General features: G+C 33.2%; 2 protein-coding genes across 5 annotated transcripts in view; both read right to left on the bottom strand.

Annotated features, from left to right (window-relative positions):
* The window catches only part of LOC100257207 (valine--tRNA ligase, mitochondrial 1), a 50,108-nt gene extending 43,361 nt beyond the window's left edge, over positions 1-6,747 (bottom strand). The window contains exons 1-7 of one of the 3 annotated variants that reach the window (XR_787902.3): positions 6,564-6,724; positions 6,232-6,303; positions 5,461-5,523; positions 5,096-5,265; positions 4,943-5,015; positions 1,303-1,368; positions 1,130-1,213 (exon numbers count right to left, since the gene is read on the bottom strand). Coding sequence is in view for 2 of the 3 variants with exons in the window: in XM_010664228.3 (XP_010662530.1) it covers positions 1,130-1,213; positions 1,303-1,368; positions 4,943-5,015; positions 5,096-5,265; positions 5,461-5,523; positions 6,232-6,303; positions 6,564-6,566 (531 nt within the window). In the remaining variant the exon portion in view is untranslated. Of the gene's footprint in view, positions 1-1,129; positions 1,214-1,302; positions 1,369-4,942; positions 5,016-5,095; positions 5,266-5,460; positions 5,524-6,231; positions 6,304-6,563 lie in introns of all 3 variants that reach the window. The other 2 variants (XM_010664228.3, XM_010664229.3) reach the window with 2 other exon arrangements.
* A 1,928-nt stretch (positions 6,748-8,675) lies between these two features.
* Positions 8,676-15,473, bottom strand: LOC100267589 (uncharacterized). 2 transcript variants are annotated; one of them, XM_002280158.5, is made up of 5 exons: positions 15,151-15,473; positions 12,339-12,600; positions 12,050-12,246; positions 11,227-11,414; positions 8,676-9,262 (listed from the first exon to the last, which is right to left on the bottom strand). In XM_002280158.5, the coding sequence occupies exons 1-5, from the start codon at positions 15,243-15,245 to the stop codon at positions 8,976-8,978; spliced, it is 1,029 nt and encodes a 342-aa protein (XP_002280194.1). In that variant the 5' UTR covers positions 15,246-15,473; the 3' UTR covers positions 8,676-8,975. The 2 variants fall into 2 exon arrangements, with proteins under 2 accessions (XP_002280194.1, XP_059589575.1); XM_059733592.1 differs by having other exon boundaries at positions 8,676-11,414; positions 15,151-15,424.
* Positions 15,474-16,562: the final 1,089 nt, after the last annotated feature.

Here is a 16,562-nt window from a genome sequence, read left to right as displayed (position 1 = left end):
TATAAATCAAGGAATATTTTGAGGTAGGACCTAAAAATTGCAGTACCATATCAGTTTTTTTTTTTTTTTGGTATAATGAAATGACAGATTAAAGAAGATAAAAAGGAAAAAATAAATAAAAGAAAAGAAGCAATCATAGCTAGGTTCCAAGGTAGTCCTAGGATTTCCTTAGCTATCACACCCTCAAATGAAACATATAGATGCTGAAAACTTTTATTAAAATTTTGATTCTCTATTCTCTACTTTAAAAGACTACATGGGTATATATATATATAAATGCTTACGACTCTTTTTCCTAATAGGACAATTTTCCTAATTTTTTGTCTTTTTTAACAAGAATAGGAAAAAGTATAGGAAAAAAAATATAAAACTTTCAAAATATAATAAAAAGATTCAAAAACTATAAGTGTGATAAAAAATAAACTAATAACTAAAATAGAAACTTAAAAAAAGACTCAATTTAACAAACTATTGTATGTCCTAAGAGGAACTTAAATCATTATTCTTGTCCCAAAATAAGGCTTACACGAACCAGCATTTTTCCTTCACCTACACACTCTCCTTGATAAATGGGATGCAAAGTCCTTCCCCTTGGGTCTTGCTCATAACCACAGATATAAAGATAAAAGTTCAAAAGAAAATTATATAGTGATAGTACTCCAAAAAGGGATATGCTTTTAGTTGGCCTTCTTACTTGGCCAATCATTTGATTGTATAGGTTAGCAGAGCATGAAGCCAAGCATTTGGCTCCTTAGTAGGAGATCATTTATCTTTATGATCTGTAATGAGCAACCCTAACCATTTCAAGCTGTTCCATTAGATTTGCTTTTATATACTGGCAATCTATTATCCTTCTTTTATATACTGGCAATCTATTATCCTTCTTTTATATACTGACCCTTTTGGTGCTTTTTTATTAATACTATTGCCATTTACTTATCAAAAAAAAAAAAAAAAAATTTAAAGAGCAGATTGTATACTTCTATGAAGGATTTCTCATCCTTCTTTCTACATACTATTTAGTGCAATGAAATGGCTGTTTCTAATAACAAACAAATAAATATATGTATACATATACACACACACACATATATCATGATGACAATGGTAAGGCTCTTCCAAGAATAACCTGAGTTGCTATCCCAGCATGGTCCATTCCAGGAACCCATAAGGCATTGTATCCCGACATTCTCCGCCAACGGATAATTGTATCCTGCATGAATTAAGATCACAGCTAATCAACATGCATAGCAAGAGCTATAAATAAATTACACTAGAGGACCAAATGATTAACTAGGAGACCTGTATGGCAGAGGTAAGGGCATGACCTATATGCAGGGCCCCAGTTACATTTGGAGGTGGCAGAACCTGCAGTTATATAGAAAATGACAGTTAAGCAAGGGCTAAATCAGATGTAGGATTGACAGTTTTGACTAATAACACCATTCAACAAAGTTTAGGCCATTGCAACAGGTTCACATGGTGTTCTAATACAAAAGTTGATAATGTTTGATCACACATAGTTGCCAAAACAAAATACAGAGAAAGGTAGTACAGTAAGATCCTGCAACACTTCCATTTGGCAGTGTTTTTGAAGAAAAATCAGGTGTTTAGCAAAATTTAGGGAACACTTTTAAAATTTAGAAAAATCACTTATAGTGTTTCCCGGAGAAACATTTGATAGGTTATTCTCCTAGAAATACTTCAAGAGAAAACAATTCCATTAAAAACACTTCAAGTAAAAACATTGTAAATCACACTCTTAGTTTAAACAAGGCCTAAGAGAAAGATACAAACATAGTTGAATGCTTTCAAAAGACAGTTTACTAATTCAAGTTCCACAAAAAGCACAAGAAAGTCATCAATTTCCAGGAAATATGCAGACACCAAATTACCAAATCATCACCTTAAGAGACTGAATTAAGAGATTTCTCAAGTGTTCACTTTAAAAAGCACCAATATGGGAAATCATTTGATTGCAGCTCCAAGCTAAGTCTTATCTTAGAAGGCAATAAAGCCACACAGAAAAGAAGCCAATGTCAAAAACTGCCATTCATGTACAGTTAAGATCCAATGGTAAAAAGAATCAGAATGTGTTAAAGGCGCAAACTTAATCAGCCAACCAAAAACACCAAATACCACCAAATATAATTTCTGACACGACGAGGAAAGGCAAACATAGAGGTATTAATTTTATTTCATCGTGGCTCATAGATTAATAAATTATTGTCCATGAGGTAGAATGAGACATGACTCTTGACGCACATAGACTGACAAAAATTGCACCAATTACTCATATAACATATTAGCCCTACAATACATGACTAATCATTCAGAACCACATATTACAGAACATTTCCTGAGGCTACTATAGTAATGACACATGTCTCCTAATATCTCAACGACTATGACTATTGCGTACCATTTTTCCCCCAAGAGAGGAGATAAGACTGGCCTAGATGCCCTCCCCAATGGTGGAAGCCCAAACATCTCAGTTGTCAATGAGATGAAAAGGCATGCCTGGTGTAGATATTGAAAGATTACAATCACTTCACTCCTCCAGGATAAAAAGACTTGACTGTGTAACACAACCTCCTATTCAATTGAAGTAGAAAGATAACTAAGAGAAATTTAATGTCTAGTCTTGCTATAAAGAAACTACCTAGAAGGAGGTGAATAGTTAGTCTCTAAATTAATCCCCAATTTAATACTTTATTACCAATTTTTGTTTTGTGCCTTTAGATTAATAATTTATTGAGAGCATCAATCCCATGCAAATATATATAAAATCGATCACATAGATGAACATAGGGATATCACATAGAAAAACCACCTAGCAACCTACTAGGTGTAAAAAACCACAGGCAGTCTCTCACCACTCAATAATCCACTAATTATGAAAAAAATGAACACAATTTTACCTAATCAGATGCACCTTCTCCTTAGGGTCTTGTACCGTCAGCACCTACACTCCTTTTCCACATCCTCCATTTAGCACTCTCTTGTCTTCTTAATGGATTCCTCGAAATTGAAGTTTCGCAATGAAATCTCTGACCTTTGTTGAAACCAAAAGTTACTCTCAAAAAAAATCTTGAAAGTTTGAGAGTTGAAAGATTAAGTTTTTGATGAATGGCTATATTCTCTCAAAGTTCATGAAAACCCATTCTTATTTTCAATAAAATATCTCTATTTATATTTATAAAACTCTTTTTAGAATTATGAAGAGTTTCCAAATTTTAAAACATTCCAAAAATCCTTTTTAAAATCAAATACCAATTTAGAGATAAACACAATTTTAAAACTTACTAAAAATAATTTTTGGAATTAAAAACATAGTAGAAACCAAATTAGGAAATATAAAGTATACCCTACCCTTCCTAAATTATTGTATTAGCCATTCCAAAAGCTTCACCAACCATAGATGCATACTTACCTTAAATTTTACAACTTCAAGTAACCTAAATTTGAATTTGATGAAGTTTAAAGTTGTCTTGAGATAGATAAGACCCAAGGAAGAAAGTCGTATATAATTTGTAAGAAATGAACAAAATTGCCAACTTGATAAAATACATTGACAATAACCATTTGTCCTGATTGTCCCTTCTCATAAAGGCTCCAAAAAGGGATATGTTTCTCTTTAATCAATTTCCAAACTAACAAGAATAAGATTTGTTTCCATGGATTGTCCTTGGAGGTTCGACTAGGAATGACTTCTGATTTTGACATGCTTGATCAAGTTGGAAGCAAAGCTTGGAGGTTCTATATAAACTCAGACACACTTGTAGTAGGCCCAACTTCCCATCATCGAATACTTAAGATTGGTTTTAGGGTTTTACTTCAGTAGCAAAAAACAAAGTTGAAAAAAAACCATACCATATAGGAATTGTTCTAGTCCTATGGTTGAAAAGTAAAATAACAATGTTTAGAGGATGTGTCAATGCCAAAGGGTTGGACAATCATCAAAATAAAATCCCAAAAATAGTTCATTCTCCATTTGCAAGGGAAAACTAAAAATTACTAAATATTAGTCCCTATGAATCTTGCTCGCTAATACCTCTGTTCATGATTCCTTATCCATCTCAAGCCCTAAACTTCTAAAATTATCCTTGGGATCACTACCAAGTTCTCCAAACCTCATCTTTTCTCAAGTTGCTCTGTCATATCCTCAAACTTCGACACTTTACCTTTCTCATGATTGACATCCTCTTTTACTCAACACACCACCAACAACAAGATGATTACTTAAATCTAATTGAACTTTTTATGTAGAAAGGACTAATCCCAACAATGAGAACATATCATTACACCAACCAAATTCAACTAATGTAATTCTGATTGATGTATTAAAGAGGCAAGAAGGGATTTTCCTTCCTATTATCCCAATTTGATATGCCTTCAAATTTTATCTAATATTTCTAATCCCTGTTTGAAAGATCCAAAAGCAGTTTAATTTGAGGCATGACATCAACAGTCAGCCTAAATGGTTAAAAAATAAATAAAACAAAATAAAATACAAGTTCAGACAAGCAAAGTAACACTTTATTGCAAAATTATAGCAGAAATATGAAAGGAAAAAAAATCAAAGCATTTGACAGAAGTCAATACTTTTCTGCTAACAGGAATGCATACAACCATTAGCTTTCTATCATTTTTGGATGGAAAAAAATGTAGCATCCTACTTGTAAGTAAGAAAACAGAAAACTAATTCTTTGAGTTCCACTCTAACAATTCACAGTTGTCAATCACACACTTCAAGATCCCATAAGTCTAACTGATATTCTACCTAACCCAGGGTGTATATAGATAATGTTCAGTCAGAGATATTTCCCTATCTGAGTACATACTCCTTGTTACTTTCTTCTCCCACCTTAAATTATAAATTCAATAAATGAAATACTTCCACTTCCAGCAATAAACTTCCAAAGATTCAAAAGAGACTCACAATCACAAATGGCGGTTTGGAGCTGCTAGAATCTGCCACAAAGAAGCCTGATTTTTCCCACCATTCATACCATCTAAACAAGCAAAGTATAGAACATAAGGATCGCAGAGGATACAAATATGGTTAACTTTGCACGGGGAAGGCAATACTTACGAATTCTCTACTGCACTTGGACTATATTGCTTTGCCATCTGACGAGAAAGACGTTTCTTCTCACCAAAAGGTGTTTCTGGGTCAATATAATCCTCGGCATTCTCTCCCTCAGCATCTCGCTTTATTTTCCTCTCACTTTTTTTTGAGGCATTTGACGATGCTTGTTGTGCCTGCAATGTGTGAAAACACAGATCGAGAAGAGCATTACTACTCAAAAGAGACAAGCTGAGAATTGTTTATTGTTCATGCCCTTCATCAGCATCATCATCATACAGATAAAGAAAGCAGCACATGAAAGAGCAGCATTAATAACCAAAACAGAACCAAAACCACTAGAATGTTACAAATTATGCTATCATTACTACCTGAAGTTTGGCTGCCTCCGCCTTTTGTAAAGCCTTGAGTTTTTTCAATTCCTTTGCTTTTGCCTACCATACAACAAAAACAGAAAAAAAAAATGGTAAAAAGAAAATTTATTGTCAACATAAAATAAAAAGGCAAATAAATAAAGAACCATGAGCCACGCAATAAAATAAAAAAATTAGGGTTAATTTCACTCATCTTCCCTAAGGTTTTGGGCTAAATGGATTTGGTCATCATTAGTTTAGAATTTTATCAAATACCTTCCTTACCCTTTTATCTGGTATTCACTCACCTTCTCTTCAACTCAAAATAAGAGGGGTATTTGATGAAATTTCAAACTTACAGGGGCTAAGTTTATTTAGCTCAAACCTCGGGGAAGTGAGTGAAATTTATGTAGAAAATTAAAACACCAAGAAAGGAAAGATCAAACCGAGAGCTGAATCTTTTTCATTTTTAATTTTTGATAGGCTACCTGAGAATCCAACTAAATCAAACACAGTTGAAAATGCAAATGCTCTAGTTGATATGAAAAACAATCTATTAAAGTGAATTCAACAACTCCAATTGAAGAGACTAACTAAACTATGAGTAACATTCTCATATTATAGCTGAAAAAAAAAAAATCGTCTTTAGCATTAGATTACAAAGCACTGCTATCAACTCATCACATCTATAAGTCTTATCATAGACATAGCAAAATTCATATTAGCTATTCCAAGTCAAGATAGAACAAAATGGTGAAAATATCATTCTAATACACAGGCATAGCAAACCTTTTCCTCTTTCTTTTTCTTCTTCTCAGGGTCCTCAATATCTGGCTTTGCCTCTGTCTCCACCTGCGAATCCTTCGCCCATCAAAAAACAAAAATAAATAAATAAATAAATAACAATAAAACCGTAAGCCCCGTTTGGATGCCAAGAACCGCAGCAAAAAATTGAAGTAAATAGATAGTAAAACATAAATTTTTCAACAGCCAATTCATCCCCGAATCTTATTAGATTCCAGTCCATTTCCTTGGCACAATTTCTCGGAAGCCAGACAGAAGGGAAAAAGTGAGAAAATCAATACTAATCAGACAACAAAAATATAGCGTTCATCACTTACCATGTTTTTCAGCGTGGAGGCAGAGCCGGCTCACAGTGTCCCTGTATGTTGTGTGATGGCTTTAGGTCAAACTCAGAGAAGAAGATTATTAGGACCCCAAAACGGGCTCGGCCTGGCCCATCTTTCTTTTGGAGAAATTTGGAAAATCCGGCCAAATGCGCCACCAAAATGTTAATTATTTAATGACTTAATTTGAGTTAGTATTTTTTATATATATAAAATAATCTAATATTATTGCTTAAAATTTTAAAAAAAAAATCAAATCAACTTAATAATTTTAAAAAATTATTAAAAAATGCAAAAAAGAAAAAATCTAAAGCTTTCTTCAAAAAATTGAGAGAAGAAAGCAATAAAAATAATTTATTTAATTTTTATCTCAATCAATTACTTATTTAAAATGCTAATTTTGAACTACAGGTCTCATCCCATCTCAACCAATTATGATAGACAAACTTTTAGAAATGTTACGAAACTTGTAAACTTTTTTTAAAGTGATTTTTTTTTTCCAAATGATTTAACTAGTGGGGAAATTATTAAAATTTTTAAAAAATACAAGATTTTTTTTGGTTGAAAATTTTATTTACTATGAAATTTAACCATTTTATTACCTTTAAATATGGAACTATAAAAAATGTCTATATAATATGATTTGAATAAAAATATTGTATCAGACATATTGATATATGACATTGATTTCTAGAACCAACTTAATTTTGGTGAGAGATTTTAAAAATTATTTTCTATGTAAATTTATTATAAAGTGTGTAAAATTCTTAATTAATATAAATTTATTTTTATAGAATATTTCATAAGTTTATATGATATTATAATATTATACTGCCTTATAAAATAATGAAAGTTATTAGAACTGTTTTTATAAATATTTTAGGTGATGAAATGAAAATTTTATGAGATGAAAATTGACTCGTAAAAACTTTACGGACCGAATAGAAATGTAAAGGAGAATGTGAAATATTTGATGAGGTGAGGGAGATAAAACGTTTAGAGAATTTAATAGTTATATCTTGTTTATATAACTGTGAAATGATTTTTTCTCACTCATTAAAATTTGGTATATATTTATGTAATTACCTATTCTTAAAGCTTCCGTAAAACGAAATTATTACAAATATTTTAGATGTTTTTGGATACTGTAATAGGACAAGGGATGGTCCATAATATGTACCCCTTTTGAATTGCTTCCATTTATTTTTGTTAGGTTTGGACATAGTATTGAAAAAGGCACACTAAATCTACTCTTCATTCCAATCACCATTGATGCTTTTAGGCCTAATTTTTTTCTTTTCTTTCTTTAAATTGATTCATTTCATGACATCATGGGTTTTTCAATGCAAATAAATTCCAACAATTGACATTATTTTTTCTATAATCATTGTAATAATATAATATTTTGAAAAAGAAAATTGAAGTTTTTATTTAAAAAAAAAAACAAAAAGGAAAAGATTAATGTTACATTTATTTGATTTTTACAGGAAAATGTAGGATTTTGGAGTGAAATGATGACAATTTCAGAAGACAAAAATGTCTAAAAAAATGATAAAAACTTTATAAATATTAGATATGATTCCTTCATCCAACAACCTAAATTTTGTCATCTGATGTTATAATTTTGATACTTACCGAATGAATAGATACCTTAGCATATTCCTCAAATTTATCACATTCTAAAGTATTTTTGTATCAAGCACACATTTAAATTTCTTGGGCAGTGATAAAAAGGGCATTTAGAGAATCAATGCTAGAAGGCACCTAGAAAACCTTACTTTTAGCACTGATTAGGCAGGCTGTCAATGTTATCAATGGTAAAAGTTAGGCCACCCAGGAAAAGGAGATGCGATTCTTCACCCAATGGCAGCGCAGCTGGCATCGTTTTTCTCTGCATTGAGAAGTCTCCCGGACAGGCAATTGTGGGGTTTCTGATGTCTGGACTAATTCCCATACCAAATCTTGAAACATTTTTCTACTCATCCAGGAAAGGGCCAACGGCTTGGTCCAGAGCAGTATTGTTCTATAAATTGATTCAATGTTACATGTACGGATGTAGCCCATATCAATTATAGCTTCTCTAAACCAGATAACAACAACAGAACATCAAAAATTTTACAGAAGATTTTATTCCACTTGGTGATTGCAATTCCTTTTATACACTGAATGAAAAATTACACAAAATGGAGTTGTCTGAAATGTACATTCCATCACAGAACTGAATTTAGCACATTCCGTGGGAAAACAAACGAGAGCCAACAAACAAGAGTCTTGACTTTCACCAACTGAAAGTAGAAGGAAGGGACCATCATAGCATGCAAAGCATGCACATGAGGAAAAGGAGAAGGTTTTCTTACAAATTAGCAGATATGTGAGCAAGTCATACAAGATGCGGGTCAAGCGATGCTACTTCACTTTCTTCATGAGAGCTGATGTTCTGAACTCGCTGTCATCCTTGACAAAGCTCCACCAAAGATAGGTAAAAGGGATGGCAAGGGCATGCCAAACAGCATGGGCATCCACAAATCCCCAGTAGGGTGGAAAATCATATATTTCCAAGAACATGGCTAAAGCTCCTCCCACAACTACCACCCACAACTTCCAGCGTGATGGATGATGAGTGACACCAGCCCACACCGTCCACAAAAGAAGTTGAGCTATGCCCATGGTCAAACACACTTTCATGTTCAAACCTGCAATATTTTCTATTGGAGTCAGACCATTTTCCTACAACTTCATATTAACAAAACAAAATTTCATGTCTGTATTTTGATATCCTCCAAATCCAGACCAAATTGCAATATACCAGTCCTTGGATATCACTAGAGAAGACAGTGGCAGACAGTAAAAGTTCCTAAACATCTGGTGCATAGATACAAGTTAAACCACATGTTTGTTAACAAAAGTGAAGATAAATCTGGGCATACATGAGAAATTTTAGAATCCATGCACACCTATAATAAGGAAAATTACCAAGTTAAATAAATTATTTTGACTAGTTTATCCTTATTTAGAGTGCTCTTGAAGATGTAATATCAAACCCATTGATGTAAAAAATCACATAATCATCAAGACAATGTCATAAGCTGCTACAATTAGTTTGTGTCATGCATTTTTTTTCTTTATGGAGATGATATAAGTTTGCTATGCCAAGAAAATATCAATTCCATAGATTGTTTTACAGGTTATAATTGCCAAGCAAGCTTTAACTAATGCAAAATATTTCAAAATAACAAGAGAACAAGGTCAAGCTTTGCCATAGATATGTTTAAGGATGAACTGAAATAGGGAAAAAAGGATTTAGAAATTAGGATTTTGGTAAGGTCTTTCAAAATCCAGCAGTGTAACAGGAGATTAAGGTTAAGCTTTGCTGTAGATTTGTTTAAGGATGGACTGGAGTTTGTAAGAGGATTTAGAATTAGGATTCTGGTAACTATTTTGATTGTTCAACGTGTGCTCTTGTCTCAGCCACTAAACACTGTATAATTAAAAACAGATTAAGAGAAAAGGAGAAAAATAAGTAATTGATAGTCTCAAGCACTAGAGAGTTGCACTCCCTTTTTTCTGTATAGGGAGCCTATTTATATCATTTTTCCCTATCAGAATAAATAGGTTTAGAGAGAGAGAGAGAGAGAGAGAGAGAATCACAGCTTCTAAATAAGCTTTACAACTACAGATCTCAGTTGACCTAACCCAAGGTATTGCAACCCTCCTATAGTCTAAGAACCAAATTAACATAATAACAATTAACCCTAGTCCTTACATCAAACTTAAAACTTAAGAAAAGAAAAAAAAAAGGATGCAAAAGCAATTAGCAGTCCAATGCTGAAGTGGTGTAAATCTTACAGTGCTACACAAGTAAACTGCAAAATAATTCCCCACAGTACTGAAAACAGTTCCTACTACATTAACTCAAATTTTCCCCACTTTCAAATGTAAAAACATTAACAATTAAATTCCAACAAATAAAGCAACCAAGGGATACGAATACTATCACGAACACTTCTTTCAAACCATGAGCTTAGCTTTAGGCTTCCAACATGGATACATATTCTCTAACCAAGTTATGCCCACCCTATCTGCTTCTATAAGTTGTTGACAAAGTCAGTAAAAGCTGAAATAAGGATGTTGAAATGGATGCACAGCACAATATGTCTGGGATAGAATTAAAAATTAACACACCAGCAAGACAGTAGACGTCATACTAGTGGAAGACAAGATGAGAGATAGACAAGATGGTTTAGTTGTGTGCAACAGGGACCACTACCAAAACCCGTAAGTGAAATGCTCAAAGTTGAATGTTCAATGAGGAGGATGAGAGGCTCTCCAAAGAAAAAAAACAATGATTATAAGAAAAGACATAACAGAAATGGCCATAGATAGAGAAAAGTGCCAAAAGAAGTTTGTACAGCCAATCTCAAGCATACATATATCCAACTAAAGTAGTTTGGGACCACACAAAATTGTGGTCCAGATAGAAGAGTCTGTGCCCTTTTTTTTTTTTTTTGATAAATAATAGAAGAGTCTGTGCTATGTTGGCACATATCATATTCAAGGCAATATTCCATAACTAAATGTAATTGTGCTGGTAGTTTTGTATAGTGATGTACAATGCTGCATAAGTTCAACAAATGGAGGATATTGGAAGAGGGGTTACCATAATCAAGTTTGTAGAAGTTCAGATACAAGATATGGGTAGTCACAAAAGCCATCAGTGGAGCAGCAATCATGACCCTGGCAGCCTCATCTCTCACATTGAAAGCTCGCAGTATGGCCAGAATAAGGGTAAATCCAAGTAATGCCACCCCAGAAGAATAATCTAGTTTCTCTGTCAAATCCACATCTCTGAAAATAATTTAGTTAGAAGATGCCACAAAAAAAAAAATATATCATAATAGTAATTGCAGTAACAACAATAATCATAACTATAAATAATAATAATAATAGTACAAAACAAACAAATTTAGCTAATATCAACCCATGGTTTTAGGAATCACATTTCATACGTGATTTATTCACTCACTTGGAAACTCGAGGCATGGTGTTCCCCAAAACTATTATTGAGGTTTGTGTAATTGCGATGCCAACAATCCCTAGTTTTTTTCCCTTTTGTGGGAGTACATACATTACAAGTGTTGTGTTTTTCTCCAGACCAGGGGTGGTTGGTAGCAAGCCATTATACATAAAGAAATATAACTTTTTTCTCCTTAATTTCATATACTACTAGAAGGGACATGCAAAACTCAAAATGACTAATAGCTTTTGTCTAAGTAGGTCTAAGGGTCCAACTCCAATCTTTTCCCCATTTTGTAAAACTTTCAGGGCCACTTTAGACCCTTACATTTTCTTGTCTATAAAATAAACTAAAAGTAATTGTACTTTGAGGAGAAAGGTTGAGCCCACAACTTTCTCTAATTATGATAGTACAGATAATAACCAAACCAGCAGACTAAAGGGAAGAATCCCAGAGAATTGCTCACCGACTGTGGAAAACAGCATTCCAGAACCAGGCATTCATTGCTAAGATCCCATAGATATGCCATAAGCCAGTATATTCATAGAATGTCTTCTTATCTGGCCTTAAAGGCAACTTGTAATAAAGAAGGATGAGAAATGACACCCAACCATGAAATTGCATAGCAAGATTGAGTGTGGCTAGAGCAACAGAAACAGGTTCCTGAGAACATGAATAACACTCATTCAAAATAAGTATATTGTACATACATTTAAGAATCAACCTAAGTTCCGATGTAAGTAAAATATAAAGACCTGAATTCCATATACACGCCGGAATGGCCATTTTCCATGATATTTGACAGGCTTGTCACCAAGTTCCTCTCTTTCTTCTTCCCTAGCAAGCATACAGTGGTACCTACAGTCACTGCGGCAATCCCACTGCTTCCACCGCAGATAGAGCGGTTCTTGCAGATACCATGGACCACCAATAGGATTCCCATCAGAAGATAGTTTACAGTGTTGGAAGCACTTGTCCCCGACACATCCAGTCTTCTCACACTGTTCTATGCATGCCCTGGCAAATCCAGAAAGTTTGAGTAATCAGGATTATAAGTTCATAATAATGATGATGGAGTATCTCTGTGTGTGTGTTTGAGTGTGTTTGTGTTTGTGTGTGTGTGTGTGTGTGTGTGTGTGTGTGAGAGAGAGAGAGAGGCTACACTCTGGAGGCATCTCAATGAGGTCCTAAATACCCATTTGACAAAGAATGAAAAAATAAACTCCAATTTTTCTTATCAGCTTCACAAAGTTGGAGTAATTTTTCTAATTTGAAATTTAATTGAGTACTTTAATATAAAAAGACTACTTAAATGATTTCCACTAATGAATTATACTTTAGTTTTATGGAGGATGTTTGTTTAGAATGTTTTGTGGTATAAAGGAAACACGATTTTAATCGGTTTCACCACTAGCAATAATGAAAGATTGAGTGGAAATTTATTTACATGAAAAATAATTTGAAGAAAGACTTCAACTTCATGAATGTGTCTCACAACTAGATTTATGAATCTTGTGCCACAATATATTGGTAAGAACTGGAGGTTATGAAATGAGTTTCCTAACAAGGTTCAATGAGAAATGTTGTCAAACATCTTGAATGTTGCAGTGAGTTGAGGAATAAGGAGATGAAGAATTCATCCATTTGTGAAAGTATGAAATATGTGAGGATTTCTTCACTATAGCATGTACTTAAGAAGTTTATGGGAAGCGGCGGTGGGTGTTTTGTTCTTGTATAACTCAAGTCGCACTTTTGGTGTCTCTTTTTAATACAAATTTGCTTCTTTACTCATCAAAAAAATAAAAAAATAAAAAATTGAGAAATTCATGGGAAAATAAAAATTATCTTTAAGAAGTTTTATTGCTTGATGTGTAAACATGATGGAATTCCTTCTCTTATACCAAATGCCATGATTGATTACCAAATAGCATTTAAACATTTGGAACAGTAAGCTCTGAATTTTATCATTCATTTATTTATTTGAGAAGATCAGTTGACAATGAAAACTTAATACAAGTTTTAACAACATTGGGTTCAAATATATCATTTTTAAGAAGGAAATAGAATCCAATCCCTTTTTGACGTGATTAAAAAGAGAACTGTTGCCATTTGGGTCTATGACCATGAAGGATTCTCTTCAAATGGTTCCAAAGTGATGTGACATTAAAAGTAAGTGCTCAAAGTGAAAAGATATTGCAACATTGACAAATGATGAATATAACTCAATCACTGTTGTTGAATAATCCTTGCTATAAGTTCGAGTTTCACTTGACCTCTAAAAATTGTGAATGTTTTAAATTTTAGTTTATACTGACAGGGGATTAAAGTTTAACTCAAAAGCTGCACAGAGCAAATTTAGAACAGAGTTTTTATTTTCTAGGTCTCCAACTAATGATGAATCAAACAATCAAAATTCTAATTTCCATTCTTTTCCCACATTTCTTCATAAACCAAACATGCCATTTGCTATCAGAAATATAGGTTATGTTTTGGTTGATGCACGGTCAAACAGCATAATCTGTGTGAGATTAATATCAAAAACCACACAACCAAGGAATGCAAAATCAACCATTCAACCTTTTAATTTCTTTCTCAGCAACCAAACATGGCACTTGCTATCAGAAATCTAAGTACTGTTTCCACTGGTACACAATCAAATAGCAAAATCACAGTAAGGGTAATACCACAAATCAAACAATTGAGCAATGGAAAATCAAAGATTAAAAATTTTAGTTTCTTTCATTTTCTGGCTATTTCATAGCAGGAAAAGACATGGCATTTGCTATCACAATCTAGGTTTTGTTTGCACAGATACACCATAGAACAGTGAATCATTGTAAGATCAATATCACATACCACATAGTTAAGTAATGAAAAGTCAAATCTATAATATTTTATTTCTTTCATTTTCCTACATATTCTCAGCAATCAAACAAAGCAAAAGCTATCATAAATCCAGGTCTTTGTTTCCACTGATGAACAATCAAACACTGCAATCGCTGTAAGGTTGATACTACAAAACACACAATATAGTAATGGAAAATCAAACATTCAAAAAGTTTTTTTTTTTTTTTCATTTTTCTGCATTTTTCAGCGACCAAAAGTAGTATTACTATCAGAAATCTGAGTTCTGTTTAATACACAATTAAACATTTGCTCTGAGATTAATACCACAGACGAAGCATCAAATAGTCAAAAGTTTACATTCTTTCACCCTAAATATTTTCAGCAATCAAACATAGCATATGCAATAAAAAAATCCAGGTTATACATCCACTGATACACAGACAAACAGAACTATCACGGTGAGATTAATATTACAAGCAACCAATCAAGTGATGAAAAATCAAACATTCAAAATTTCAATTTCTTTCCTTTTACTGCATTTTTTCAGCAACCAAACATAGCTCATGCTATCGGAAAATCTAGGTTTGGTTTCTACTTTGGACACAATCAGAACGGTAAAATCACTATGAGATTCCCACAACAAAGCAAATCAAATTAAACAATAAATCCGAATCAAACAAAAAAAATATCAAATAAAAAATAAGTAAATGGGGAATTTACTTGTAGAGTGGATCAGAATCGCCGGCACTAGCGTTGAGAACGCGAACGAGAAAGGAGAGAGCGAAGGAGAGAGCGATCCAATGACATTGCGCCATGAAAGTCGTAGGAGAGAGAATATTTCGAGATTCCTAGAGATTGAAATTCTAGTTGAGTTGCGATTGACTGAAGTCCATCTACATGATCGTGGCTGAAGAAGCTTGAGCGCGCAGAGATGAGATGGAGAGAGAAGTTTTGGTGGGTCGCGATGAGTGTGGACCAGAATCTCCTAGAAGCTGGGTTTTAAGAGGTGATTCACGAATCATGACTTGAAACGTGGATGGGACCATACTGTGTCACGTGGTTTTTCAGTTTTTGCTCCCAAAACATCATCGACATTTCCCTGAAGTCACACTGCTCTGAATACGGTGTCGTTTGGACGAGCCCATTTGGGTGGTCGGACCCAACCCCACCGCGAATCTTTCCTGTTGGGTCTTTGATTGGCCATGCTTTTTACCACACCTACGAATTTTTCCCTAAAATTTTCTAAATGTGCTGCCTTAGAAGGCCTCTAAGCCCTCCAACAGTAAGGAAAAAAGAGATAAGACGAGACAAAGACAGCAAAAATTACAGAGAACTCTTTTCCCAACTCTCTCAAACAAGATTCCCACGTTCACTTTGGGGGGCAGTTCTATTTATGGGTTTTAATCAGCCAACTACATAGGATTTTCACAGGAACGACCCATTTTGAATTCAAAGGTCTTCCGATCACCTTTTTGTCTCAATCATTTGTTATGTGTCCCATGATTGATTCAAAGCCGATGCCAATCTACTAGGCAAAGAGGAATTTAATCACCTCATCCAACTCCTCTCATTTATTTATATTTATTCTCATCTATAATATATATATATATATATATATATTATTTTCAATTTTTAAATTTTATTAATAATAAATATGACTTGTAAATATATAAATATTTTTAATTTATTTTTATGAAAAGTAATATTAAAAAAACAATTAAAATTGAAAAAAAAAACCAAAATAATTTTTTATTTAATATTATATTTAATTATGATGGGACAAGGTGAGACTGAGTAATACACAAACCCACCCGAACGTATCTTAGGTTTTAAAAATTTTCTACCCACTCTTAAGTTATTTTTATCCCAAACATGTCCCATTGGGGTGTGGGATAAAGTGAGTATAAAAAAAATGACTTTATTGTCATCCATGGTTATTATCACTTCTTGCAACATGCATTTATTATGATAGAGTTCTTAAAAATATGATATGTTGCAACAAAATTAAAAGTTTATTATTTATTAATAAACTTTTAGTTTCATTTTTATTTATTCTCATTTCATGCATTGTACTTCACGAGTATTTTGGTCTGCATCCCTTACATTGTACATGTCTTAAGTGCATAATGAGT

This window comes from Vitis vinifera, chromosome 16 (assembly GCF_030704535.1).
Source record: "Vitis vinifera cultivar Pinot Noir 40024 chromosome 16, ASM3070453v1".
Classification (NCBI taxonomy): Eukaryota; Viridiplantae; Streptophyta; class Magnoliopsida; order Vitales; family Vitaceae; genus Vitis; species Vitis vinifera.
Note: the sequence above shows the minus strand (reverse complement) of the source record. Positions and strands in the feature narration are given on the sequence as shown.